The sequence below is a fragment of the Macrobrachium rosenbergii genome, chromosome 43, assembly GCF_040412425.1.
Source record: "Macrobrachium rosenbergii isolate ZJJX-2024 chromosome 43, ASM4041242v1, whole genome shotgun sequence".
Taxonomy (NCBI): domain Eukaryota; kingdom Metazoa; phylum Arthropoda; class Malacostraca; order Decapoda; family Palaemonidae; genus Macrobrachium; species Macrobrachium rosenbergii.
In genome coordinates this window covers 24,835,479-24,848,536 of record NC_089783.1, presented here as the reverse complement: position 1 = coordinate 24,848,536, position 13,058 = coordinate 24,835,479, and the positions used below count along the sequence as shown (strand labels likewise).

Sequence of the window (13,058 nt, the reverse complement as noted above, 5' to 3'; positions counted from 1 at the left end):
AAGGCTGGCAATGGTGTTGGGTTCGGAAGCGAGAGAGCCGGGTAAAGGAGCTGGTTGCATAGCAGGAGAACTGGGTATGGGATCTACAGAAATAACAGGAAAGTCAATCTCGACACTAACATTATCAATATCATGATCAACAGGAGATCCCTGACTAGCTAAAGACTTACTAATCTGTCTGGCTGTCGCTTTCCTCTTTTTATCTCTAGCCAGTGTGTTTAAATGAGATCTTCTTCCACTTCTTACTGTCCCAGTCTACACATTCATGAGTCTTCTGAACAAATTTGTCCCCTACAACCCATGCAGATAGAATGTGAATCGTAAGATTCCTTAGTCAAACGCGTACTGCAGCCTTTGCTGCAATACCTAAAGCTAGTCAAACTTGAGTTTGACAATTGGAAAAAACAAGTAAACTAAAGTCACAATCAGTAAATAAGGAAAGTCGATATAAGTCTGACTCTATCTAATAATGCCGAAAGGCTATCAAAGCAAGAATACTTCACCAAATACGATGAGAAATCAATAGGAAAGACGAATTCCAAAATCAGAGCTGCTGCTAAAAGCTGGTGTACAGCCATTAGCCGGCAGAAAAAAATTGAATACAGTACTTTTTGCTAGTTGTTCCTCTCTTACCCCGAAAGTGAGAAGGGTGGTCTAAATTTTATTTTTATATAAGTAACTTACCAAGTAATTACAGTGCTATAGTTCCTATTAACAGGCAGCTGAAAATTTTGAAATTTGTGGGTCGTGCTATTTTGTTTGGCTAGGTGACTAACCCCGCCCACTTTTGGGGTAAGAGAGTGGGCAACTAGCAAAAGTACTGTATTCAATTTTTTTCTGCCGGCTAATGGCTGTACACCAGCTTTTAGCAGCAGCTCCAATTTTGGAATTCGTCTTTCCTATTGATTTCGCATCGTATTTGGTGAAGTATTCTTGCTTTCAATATCACTGAACAGGATATCACAGAACGGGATATTGAAAGTAAAAAGTTTTTAAAGGTGTAATGGGAGGAACCTCGCAGTTGCAGTATGAAATAATTGTTAGGAGAGGGTAGAAAGTGTGATGGAAGAATGAAAATATGAACAAAATCATTAAGTAATCCCTATAGTGTACCGTTTGAGGTGCACGGACAGCATAGCTCCCTACAGGGTTCTATAAAACAAACTAGATAAAGAAACAGCTAAACCAATGAAGCACCAACAACTACCCACAGCAGCAGTATGAAGAATTCTGACAAGACACTCCTGGTGGAGAACAGGTGAACTAGACAGTTATACAGATCAGGCATGCAGTCTTTTTTATTTTGAATGCTGACTAACCTGCTGGCATTTAGATATAACTATCTTAAACATAAAATAAGTAATCCCAAATTATATGCAGCAACTTATTCAAGGCATTAACTATATATAGTATAAGATATCTGTAAACTACATTGCTACAGTAAACTTAGAAAGTTACAAAAGAAAACATACAGTAATTTTTGTACAACAACAATAGTACAACAGGCAATTCATTAAATTCTCAAAATGTATAATCTTACAAATCTGATAATACTGTAACATTTACAGCCTCTACAATTGTTTAATCAGTGATTCAGATGCTACTCTGTTTAGTACTCCCTGATAAATAAAATACAATGCAGTATTAACTTACAAACCAAGTACAACAACAAAAAAAATGCAAATCTTACTGGTTCACTTTCAGGAGCTTCATTTGACTCTGATGGTCCATTATCCGGAGAGTCCATATTTGTGGTTAGAGAAGGCTTACTTAGATTATTATTCTACAGCTGTAACGTTCATTGGCCAGAACAACCTGCATGTAAACTGAAAAGAATGAACACTGTTAATCATCATAAATTAGTTTAACAAAAACACCAAATGACATTTCTAGACTATCATGCAACTCACCCTAAAAATGAAAATTTTTATGATAAAATTAATTATTTGGATACTTACCAACTGTAAAGTTTGTTTGCATCTTTGTGCCTCAAGATATGACTGGCATTCAAAATAAACAAAAGAATAACACTTGGCTGACCCAGATGGACTGTCTACAATCACTTGTCTCCCATTAGGTGCCATTGAAATGTTTACGTTCTTGTCAGAATTCTTTCAGATAAGGATGTGGGGAGGCTGGGTGGGGTTTCACTTCAACAGTAGGTAAATATCCAAATAATTAATTTTATCATAAAAACTTTTATTATTTAGGATGAATCTTACCACCTGGTAAAAGTTAGCTGACTACCACACAGAATGAGGATGATGGATTAGTACAGCCAGAGAAAACATCTGCTGGGCAAGCAAACTAAAATAGCAAATTTTTTATGTATGATTTGTATTTTTCCTAACATATGAACCTCAAGTTCTTTATATAGGGATTTAGCTTGCGAACGCAAGCTGAAACAGCTGTTTAACTTTCAGACAAGGTCGTTTACTATCAACAGGTAGGGCGATGCCCTGCCTACATGTCAGTCTGCACTCCACTTTGCCTTCCGACCCATGTACCAGAATGAGGGGTGGGTGAGGTGGGCCGTTAACTAAAGAACTTAAGATTTGTATTTAGGACAAATGCAAATTACAGTGCTTAAAAAATTTGCGATTTGTTCCTAAACAAATGCAAACCTTCATTCTCTACATACGAGACCTACCCATTGGTAGGAGGAGTCTGGGCATTTCTTTGAACCAACTGGTTGGTTCTACCTTCCCAGTCTGAAAAGAGCTGAGGTAGGAATCCTGACCTCTAGCAGGTTGAAAATATAAGACATTCAACTGTTAGACTTCTCGGCATAAAGTAATGAGTTTGCTTTCATTATCTTGTTGAAGGCTGAAAGAACCAGTACGCGACGAAGACAATAAAAATGATATTTTCATAATAAAATTAAGTTTCATATATACTTACTAAGTAATTACATAGCTATGGTTTCAACTCACACGACAGCTTAAATCTTAAAAATCGCAGTACCGCTTCTATTGCTTTAGTGTAGGTGACTAGCCCGCCCACTATTGGAGAACAAGAGGAACAACACAGCTAAGGAGCTAAATTCATTTGTGCCCTATGTCCATGAGAGGGGAGGAGGGAGGGCTTCGATTCTGTAATTACTGTACTTGGTAAGTATACAGTATATGAAACTTAATTTCATTATGAAAATATCATTTTCATATAAGTAACTTACCAAGTACAGGCAGCCCCAAGTTATCAGCGATCTGGTTTTTCAGGGCTTGTCTAGCGACGAAAATCGGCGATTTTCGCTTATCGTCACGCCATCGGAACGGAACCCCCGCCGATAACCAGGGACTGCCTGTAATTACAGAGCTGAATCCCACATTGAAAGGAGGTGGGATACTTGGACATATCAACTGGTGGGCACTCCAGGTACATGGTACCCCCAGGTTCCCCCAAGACTCAAAGCCCTATACAGTACAGTATCAAGGCGAAGAGATGGAGAATAGACAGAATGCTTCCTATGCTTCGTCCCCCAATACCATGCTGGCCAATGACTATTCCGAAGCGTTCAGAATAAGTAGAGCATTTCAAATCGTAAGGGTAATTGTATAATCTAAACGGTTTGAAACATACTAACCTAATCATAGCCTAAGTCTTATAATATGACACCCAGGTTACTTCACTCATATTCCAAATTGCACTTACAACATAAACAATAAAAACTTACTGTTACAGTAGTTCAAATGGCACACTTGATATTTCTCGCCTGAATTAAAATGAGACTGGCATGAGCGCAATCTCCACTTTGTAACCCTCATCCAAAGCACAATCCAAGAAATTCTCCTTACAATTAGATAAGCATATCTCCTAAAGGAAATTTCCCTAAATGAACTTTCAGATGAAAAGGAATATGTAAGTGGACTTGAAGGCACTGACAACTATGGCTGCATTTCTCTTTCTTGAGTCCCTCCTAGATACAACTACACTGCACCAAAGCTGTGACGAGACTGACTCCATGGCGGTCTTTGACCACCACCAAATGTTTGACTAACAACCAAACAAACAACCGATGTCCGGTAGTTAAGCACCATTACACATATACTTACAATTAAATACATGAAACAGCAAAATGCAATGCTTTTCACAACAAAACATATCTCTCTTCTACATAATACAAGCAGTCCCTGTTTACTGGCAGCATTGGTTAATGGTGTTTCGGTGTTATGGCGCTTGGCTAGCAACGTCGTTAACTGGATTTTTGGCGCCAATCTCCAGTTAATGGTGCTGATCACCAGTTAACGGGGTTGTTAAGTGGGGATTTCGGTGCCAATCTCCAATTAACTGCGCTGTTAAGCAGGGTTTTCGGAGCTATTATCGGCAACTTTTGGTTACTGTAGCAGTGAGTTTCAGTTAGCCGTGCTCATCCAGGGACTGCCTTTATGCATTTCCACTTTACGTAAATTTAGAAAGAATACATAAAACTATACTACAACTTGTGGAAAAGTAATCTCTCTGGTCGAAGTTTTGACACTGACAAAAGACCCAAGGTACTGCAGTTCTCAAGCACTTTTTCCACTTCACGTAAATAATGCATTGCGAAAATCGATTTACACCTCCAATATGTGGACTGTACAATGGAAGAGATAGACAAATTATGTCTAACAGCTAACGAGGTAGTGACTGCTCTGATCTCATGAGCTTTAACCTTAACTGATGGCAATAGGTCCTCTTCAATTCAAGAATGTGCCTTGGTGATAAGGTCCCTTAGAAAGAATGTCAATGAGTTCTTAGAAAGGGGTCAAAAAGGATTCTTCACGGAACACCAGAGGTTGCTAGAAGGTCCTCTGATCTTAGTTCTGTCCAAGTAATATCTCAGGGCTCTCACAGGGCACAGAGATATTTCCTCATCTTCTGCGTCAAGAATCTCCATTAAATTCTTAATGGTAAAAGAACAGGGCGAGGGCTTGGATGGAGCCTCGTTCTTGGCCAGAAAACGAGAGTGAATGAACAGACTGTGTCTCCTTGCAAGAATCTAACCCTTTTATCAATAGCCAGCAATTTACTGACCTGCTTAGCAGTTGCTAAAGTGACAAGGAAGAGGGTCTTTCTTGTTAAATCCCTTAATGATATGGAATGAGGGGACTTGAAATGGGAACCAGATAACCACCTTAAGACTACGCTGAGATTCCAGGTGACCAAATCTGTCTTCCTCTGCTTGGTGGTGTTGAAAGATTTGATGAGGTTGCCTAGGTCCTGGTTCAACGACATATCCAAACCTCTGTGTCTAAACACAGAACCCAGCATGGCCCTGTAACCTCTAATGGTAGAGGAGGACAGGCCTCTATAGTATCTCAAGTAGAGTAGAAAATCTGCAATCTGTGTCACAGAGGTATGAGAAGACGAGATGTTATGTCCTCTACACCAGCTGCGGAAGACTGTCCACTTGGCTTAGTGGACCTTGCAAGAAGACTGATGTCTACATCTTGCAACAGCTGTTCTTGAAAAACCTTTCACTCTGATGAGTTTCCTGACAACCTGAAGCCTGTCAGGGCAAGAGCGGATAGTCCTTGATGGAATCGTCTGAAATGAGGCTGTCTGAGAAGACTTGGTCTTTGTGGAAGTAGCCTCATGAAGTCCATGAGCAGCTTGAGAAGGTCCAGGAACCACTCCTTCAGAGGCCACAACGGAACTACCAAAGTCATCAACAGGTTGTGATGGGTAAGAAATTTAACACTTCCCTCACCATGTTGAATGGAGGGAATGTGTATAGGTCCAAGTTCGACCAATTCTGGAGCATGGTGTCCGTCATCCATGCCAGAGAACAGAATAGCAGAAGGCGATGATTCCTTGATGTTGCAGACAGGTCTAAGGTCGGCTTTCCCCACAGTTTCCACAGATCAGTACACACCCGTGGATCTAGAGTCTATTCCATGGGAAGGACCTGTTTGCGATGGCTCAGCTCATATGCCAGCAGATTCAACTTGCCTCGAATGAATCGAGTGATGATCTTGGTTTGATTCTGTTCTGCCCACAGGAGAAGGTCTCTCACTGCCTCACAGGGGAAGAGTGAGTCCCTCCTTGCTTCTTGACATAGGACAGATCATTGGTGTTGTCCGAGTAGACCACCACTGTCTTGTTGAAAATCATGGTCGAGAAGGATTGAAGGCCCAAATAAATTGCCTTCAATTCTCTGATGTTGATGTGAAGCTTTCTCTGTTCCAGGGACCATGTCCCAGAAACTTCCATGTTCCCCAGTAGGGCTCCCCAACCTAGATCCAATGTGCCTGAGCAAAAGTCTAGGTCAGGGCTCAGAGAAAGGAGAGACTTTCCTTCCGAAAGTCTTCTTTCTGACAGCCACCATCACAGGTCCATCTTGATTTCTGGTGTTATGGGAAAAACAAAAGAATCTGGGTGAGCTCTCCTGTCCCAGCTGGCTTTTAGGAAGAATTGCAGCACTCTCATATGGAGTCTTCCTAGTGTTACAAACTGCTCGATGGAGGCTAGCGTTCCTAACAGGCTCAACCATTGGTTGGCCAAACAAGACATGAGAGAGAGAAAACTGCGAACCTTCTGAAGGCAGGATCCAACACTCCTGGGGGATGGAAAATTCCGAAAACTCTGAGGGTTGATTGTCATCCCCAAATAAAGAATTTCCCGTATCAGAATCAGCTGGGACTTTTGAAGGTTGACAATTAGACCTAGGTCTTGAGCAGGGTGAAGGGTCTTCTGCAGGTCTTACATGCACTCCTCCTTCGAAGGGGATCAAAGAAGCCAATCATCCAGGTACAAGGCGATGTTTATTCCTACAAGGTGGAGCCACTTCGCAAGAGGGCGAGAACTCGAGTAAACACTTGAGGAGCTGTAGAGAGGCCAAAGAACAGAGTTTGAATAGGAAGTGTGTCCTGCATGTCGATGGTAATCATCCAATTGCCCTGGTGAATGGATGACAGGACTGTCTGGTTCATTTCCATCCTGAATTTCACCTGGACAAAAAAATTTAGGGCGCTGATGTCGAGGACAAGTCTCCAACACCCAGTGACTTGGGGACTACAAACATACAGTTGTAAATGCCCGCTGTTTTGGCATCCTCGACCACCTCTACGGCTTTCTTCCTGATGAGGAAAGCAACTTCTTCTGAAAGTCAAATACTTCTCTGAGACTACTGAGTATGCAGTCAACACGACCAAAGGAGGCTTCTCTCTGAACTGGATGGAGCAGACCTCTTTCAGAACCTTTACTACCCATTGTTCTGCTCCTCTGACTCTCCATTTCTGCCAGAAATGAAGAAGTGTGGCTTCTACTGATGCATGGAGGACTGCGTCTTCACTTCAGAGAGGAAGAATTGATGGAGGCTTAATTGCCCTGGCCGAGGAATGCAAGTTCGACCGAGGCCTAGGCTGAAATTTTGGTCTGCTCCCACGAAAGGGCTGTTGCTGAAAAAGAGAGACTGACTTGTAGCCAAACGAGGCTGACTCCTTAGGTCGTTTGGCTGACTGAGCTAAGAGATACTGTGTGGACTTCTTCTAGAGGTTTGAAGCATTCTCTTTCACAGTGGACTAGGGAAAGAGATGGTGACAGTCTAAGGGAGAGAAAAGGAGGGCTGACTTCTGGGTAGAAGTGACTCTCTTAGTGGTGAAATACCACAAAAGCTCTCTCTTCTCAAGTACTCCCATAGAGAAGAGAGCAGCTAGCTCCATGGAACCGTCCCTTATGGCTTTGTCTGCACAAGAGGACAAGCCAGTCCGAAGCAAAGTCTCCTGTTAAACAGTCCAATCTAAAAAACTAAACACTTCAAACACTTTAAAAATATTCTTGAGAAGATGGTCAAGCTCCGTTGAGGAGAACATAATCTTGGCTGATGAGAAGGCTGATTTTCTAGATGAGTTGATGAGACCGGAGAAGTCACCCTGGGAGGAGGCAGCAACTCCCAAAGAAGGAGCTTCTCTGGTGGCTTGAGACAAGTACCTCCTACGGGACAACTGAGAGGGAGGAAAGCAGAAAGCAGCCTTGCCTTGCTCTCTCTTCTCCGAGAGCCAAACTCTGTCACTCAAGGCCTTCCTTGAAGAAGAGGAAAGAACCATCTTAGGGAGTCTGGAACTATTGTCAGGCTGTTCCTCATCATGAAGGCTGAAGCAGGGGAGGGCAGGGCAGCTGGAGAAAAGAAGGCAGGAAAGCTCAGTAGGAAATACCTCAGAAGTGCTGCAAATGCTGAGGTAGCAGGTTCCTGATCTAAGCCTTCATCATCTGATGATACCAGGGACAGAGACAAGTCTGAAGGAGCCTTAGCTGATGAGGTGGTGCTGGGCGCCCGGAAGCTGGCGCCAAAGGCTCGGGGGTTGGCACTGAGCCCTTGGGAGCTGGCGCTGGGCGCTCGGGAGCTGGCACTGGGCACTCAGGAGCTGGTGCTGGGTGCTTGGGAGAAGTAGATGGGTGCTTAGACAAAGATGATGGATGCTTATGAGAACTAGCCAGGTGTTTAGGCGCTAAATACTGGCACTCAACAACAGAGTGCACAGGTGAAAAACATTCAGGACTGTCCCAAGCACAGCAGGAAGGCTGTGGGCAGCGCAAAGGCTCTTTGAACAGCTTACAGGGCAGTGGAGAAGAGTGGTCATCAACGGCTGTGCGTCTCTTCAAAGGCTGAGACTTGTCCGGAAAGCACCACCGGGATCTCTTGTAAGGACTAGAGCCTTCTGAACTGGAGGACAATTGATGTACTTGCACATTGATGACTTTCCAATGGCTGTCAGTCATAGCCTGAGAACAGTCAACAGGCTCCACTGAGGGGGTGGGGTGACTACCTGTGGGCAAACCCCACCAACCTCCCTTGGACCTCCGGTATGACTCCTCCCAGGTTTAAGGAGTATGACAGGGACCTTCGTCCAGGAGAGTTGGCAGGCTAAGCAGCCACCTCCTCCACTGACACTGTATTGTCACTAGAAACTTTGTCTGAGCATACTTTAGTCTATCAGGACTTTTAGGGACGCCACTAATTCAGCCACAGTATTCACAACTAGATTAAATTTCTGGTCAAATCTAAATTCAAGACTGGCAATGAGATTGGGGTCAGAAACATGGGAGCCAGCCAAAGGAGTAAGTGGTACAGAAGGAGGGCTGGTAATGGGAGACAAGACGGGCACAGGAGAAGAGATAATAGGAACATTATCAACCATAACGGACTTAGGAGTAGACTCTAAGCTAGCTAAAGTCCTACTCTCGGCTTTAGAAGCTGCCTTTCTCTTCCTGTCTCTCTCAAGTTTGTCTAAATGTGCTTTAAAAATCTTCCATTTTCTCTCATTCCAGTCCCTGCATTCATTACAAGTCAAATCTTTCGTACACACTTGTCCTCTACAACTGGTACAAAAGGTATGGGAATCGTTAAGGGGCTTTAGTGAGTCTCATCTTGCAGCCTTCATTGCAATAACGAATACTAGATGAACTAGAGTCTGACATAATTACAGGAAATAAAGGTTCAAAAAACCTAAACTAGCACTAACTAGCTCGAAGGCTACCAAAGGTAAGAATAATTCACCAATTCTGATGAAATTCTCAACCAGAATGCGAAAAGAATCCAAAATAAGCTGCTTTATACAACCGATGTTCAGTCGTAAGCCGCCAGAAACAAATTGAGCTCTTCAGCTGTGTTGTTCCTCAAAAGAAGCATTACCGCGATTTAAAAAATTTAAGCTGCTATGTAATTACTTGGTAAGCTACTGATATGAAAATAAATTTTTAAAGTAATTTATATTTTTCCTAATACTGTACAGTGCGTCACTGACTTACATCAGATTTGATCATACAGTGCTTTTTCAGTGCCGTTGATGGTGCTAACGGCAAGAATAGGAATTGAGGGGTGGCCGAAGTGGGACGTAGATATAAAGAACTCAGGTTTGCACATCAGGAAAAATGCAAATTACTTTAAAAATTTGCTATTTGTTCTAACAAAAATACAAAGTCTTGTTCTTTTCATAGGAGGCATACCCATTCGTGAGGGGATTCTGAGTACAACTGTGAACCACTGGTAGTCCTTCCCACCCAGGAATACCTTCCTGGTCTGGTAGAGCTGAGGAAGGAATTCTGCACCTCTAGCTTGCTGAACTCATGGGATGCTGCAACTGCTAGACTTCTGAGCTTGAAGTACATGTAATGAGTTTATGTCATTATCTCTTTAAAGGCTTGGATGAACCCAACAGTGTCGGAGACAACATAACTTGTTAATAAAACCAACATGTCTGTTTCATTGTCAATCCCCCTCTCCCCTTGTCTAGAGAGAAGGGGGTACATGGTGTGTGATGGCTACCTGCTTCTCTGCCCTATGGGACCAATAACTCACACATTCTCTCTTGCTTACCAAAGTCCTTAGATGAAATGCTATGTGTTCCCTTAGGGGAACCGGATGAACTATGCAACTTGTTGGGCAGCCACGACAGGACCCAAGGAAAACGTGTCCAAGGACTTTTAGGCAACGTCCTGAAGGTAGAATGATGTGAATATGGTCTGGTGGGACCAAATTCCTGATCAAAATACTTGTTGAATTAAGAGTCTCTTCTGGAATGCACTCCCATTTACCTTGTCAGACAAAAGTACGCCTGCTTGATCATCTCACAAAGCCAGAAAGAGATTTTGCTCTTTCTTGGTTGAGCTGGTACTAACAATGTGTTGACACTCAGGCCTGCATGCCAAGTTCTCTTGAGGTAGTATCACAGCACCATAACTAAGTGAAGTAGCATCTAGTCTCGATCATTACCTACAAAATCCTCTAAGGAGGAGATCAAAAAGGACTAGAATCTGGCGTTAGGGGCCTACAGATTCTGAGTCTTCGCTACGAATTCTGGGACAAACTCGAGTTTTACAGATCCCCATTTCCTTGAGTGCTTAACATCGAAGGAAAGGCCATGAAGCTCACCTACTCTCTTAGCCAAAGCCAGTGCAAACACGAAAACAGTCTTGAAGCTCAGATTCCTGTCTGATGACTTTCTCAATGGCTCGTACGAGTCAGGCTCCTCAAAATGTGAGTCATGTTCCACACAGGGGGCCTGAGTTCCCTGAGTGGGCAAGACTTTTCGAAGCTTCTCAAAAGCATGGAGATCTCATATGAAGAAAAGAGATCTACTCCCCTCTCTTCAACCAAAGGACATGGCCAAGGGCAGCTCTATAGCCTTTAATGGCCAAAACTGAGAGAAGCTTCTTTTGGTAAAGAAAGACAAGAAAGTCTGCTACCTGCTGAAGAGAAGCTCTGACTAGAGAGATATGTCGAAGACACCAACTACAGAAGATGGTAAATCCACTGGTACACAGCTGCTGAGGATTTCTGCAGGTATCCAGACATCTCCTTTGTTGTGTATCAGGAAACCCTCTTGCTCGCAGGAGACACTGGATAGTCTCCAGGCATGAAGTGCCAGCCTGGTGATACCTCTCAACGTCCAGCTGGCACAGCAGGTTGTGTCAAGGGGGAATCTCTCAGCATCTTGGATAGAAGAGCTAGTAGGTCTGTATACCACTCGGCATGTGGCCATTTGGGAGCCACCAGCGTCGGCCTGAGATTTGGGGTGATCACGACCCTGTTAATCACCTAACAAATTAGACACAATGGAGGGATGACGTATGCCCCTAGGTTGTCCCCCGGGTGCTGGAACGCATCTTCCATTGCCGCCCATGACTCTGATATGACTGAGCAAAGCGCCAGTAACCTCCTGTTATACTGGGTTGCGAACAGTCTATGATCGGATGATCCCATAGATTGAATAACCCCTCCACAACATCTTGGTGTAAGGGCCACTCCATCCCTATCACCTGACTCTGGCAACTGAGTTTGTCTGCCACCACATTCTGGGAACCCTGAATGTACATGGCTAACAGCTCTACTGAGTGCACTACTGCCTACTCATGCACCTGTATCGTCAACTAGCGTAGCTGGAAGGAAATTAGCCCTCCCTGCTTGTTGACGCATGCCACCCCTATGGTAATGTTGCTCATCAACACCATGGAGTGCCCCATCGGCAACAAGCAGGGAGGAATGCTGCCACTAGCGTCCTCCACCCTTCTTCTTGTCCTGAAACTCCTGAAGGGCTGAAAAAGCTGCCTTGAGATCCAGGACGCTGATTTGGAGGTGCCTGTCATTCTGGTCCCATACACCCATAACTAACAACTCTTCCAGGTGTGAGCCCCATCCCTTGGTCCTTGAATCCGAAAACAGAATAGGAAAGAATGGAGGGTCCTTTGCCAGGGACCAGCTTCTCCAAAGATGACAGGTGCCTAAGAATGACCTGCCACTGCTGAGCAAGTTGTACCTGTCAAAACAGGAACTTCTGTGCTGCCTCTCTGAACCTGCTGATATCTGAACCTGCTATGTGAGTCCGAAGGGGAGACTCACTGCTGCCATATCTATTAGCATGGCTAGATACTTTACCTTCTACTTGGGCATGAGATCGTGACAAAACTTGAGAAGACGATCTCTGTCCTGAAGCAACTGCGACAATGAGCTTGCCAGGACCAGCCAATTGTCCAGGTACCTTAAAAGACATATCTAATGCAAATAGGCCAACTGAGATCAGTTTGAACCTTCGAGTGAACACCTGAGGAACGGTTGTGAGCCTGAAACAAAGCGCCCTGAACTGGAACACTGTCCCCCTAAGGGTAAAACAGAGGTACTTTCAAGAAGACTGCTGGATGGGTATTTGAAAATATGCATCCTTCAAGTCCACCGAATGCATGAAGTTGCCCTCTCTTATGGGATCAAGTACAGAACGCACTGTTTACATCATGAACCAGGTCTGGAGAACAAACCGGTTCAGGGGAGAGAGGTCGATGACCAGTCTCCAACTGCCTGTCACCTTCTCCACTAGGAACAGACAACAGTAAAAACCTGGATACTGATCCTTCATGACTTCCACAGCACCTTCTTGAACATCAAATTCACCTCTTCCCAAAGGGTAAGGTTCTTCTGTATCCAGGAACGTAAGCCTGGAAGCAGACCAGATTGATGGTGATGGGTGTTGGAGATACCCACCTGAAGGACACCTACTACCCATGTCTCTGTTCCATATCACTGCCACATTATCCAATGGCCCGAAAGGCATCCCCTTCCATCGGCAGTAAATGGGGAGGAATGC

At 43.9% G+C, this 13,058-nt stretch overlaps 1 protein-coding gene across 10 annotated transcripts in view; it reads right to left on the bottom strand.

The window, feature by feature from the left end:
* The window catches only part of LOC136828667 (ATP-binding cassette sub-family C member 5-like), a 323,720-nt gene that overhangs the window by 295,201 nt on the left and 15,461 nt on the right, over positions 1–13,058 (bottom strand). For all 10 annotated transcript variants that reach the window (XM_067086736.1, XM_067086729.1, XM_067086727.1 and 7 more), the window contains exon 2: positions 1,691–1,826. In XM_067086736.1, the coding sequence (XP_066942837.1) occupies positions 1,691–1,747 (57 nt within the window). In that variant the 5' untranslated portion in view covers positions 1,748–1,826. The remainder of the gene's footprint in view (positions 1–1,690; positions 1,827–13,058) is intronic.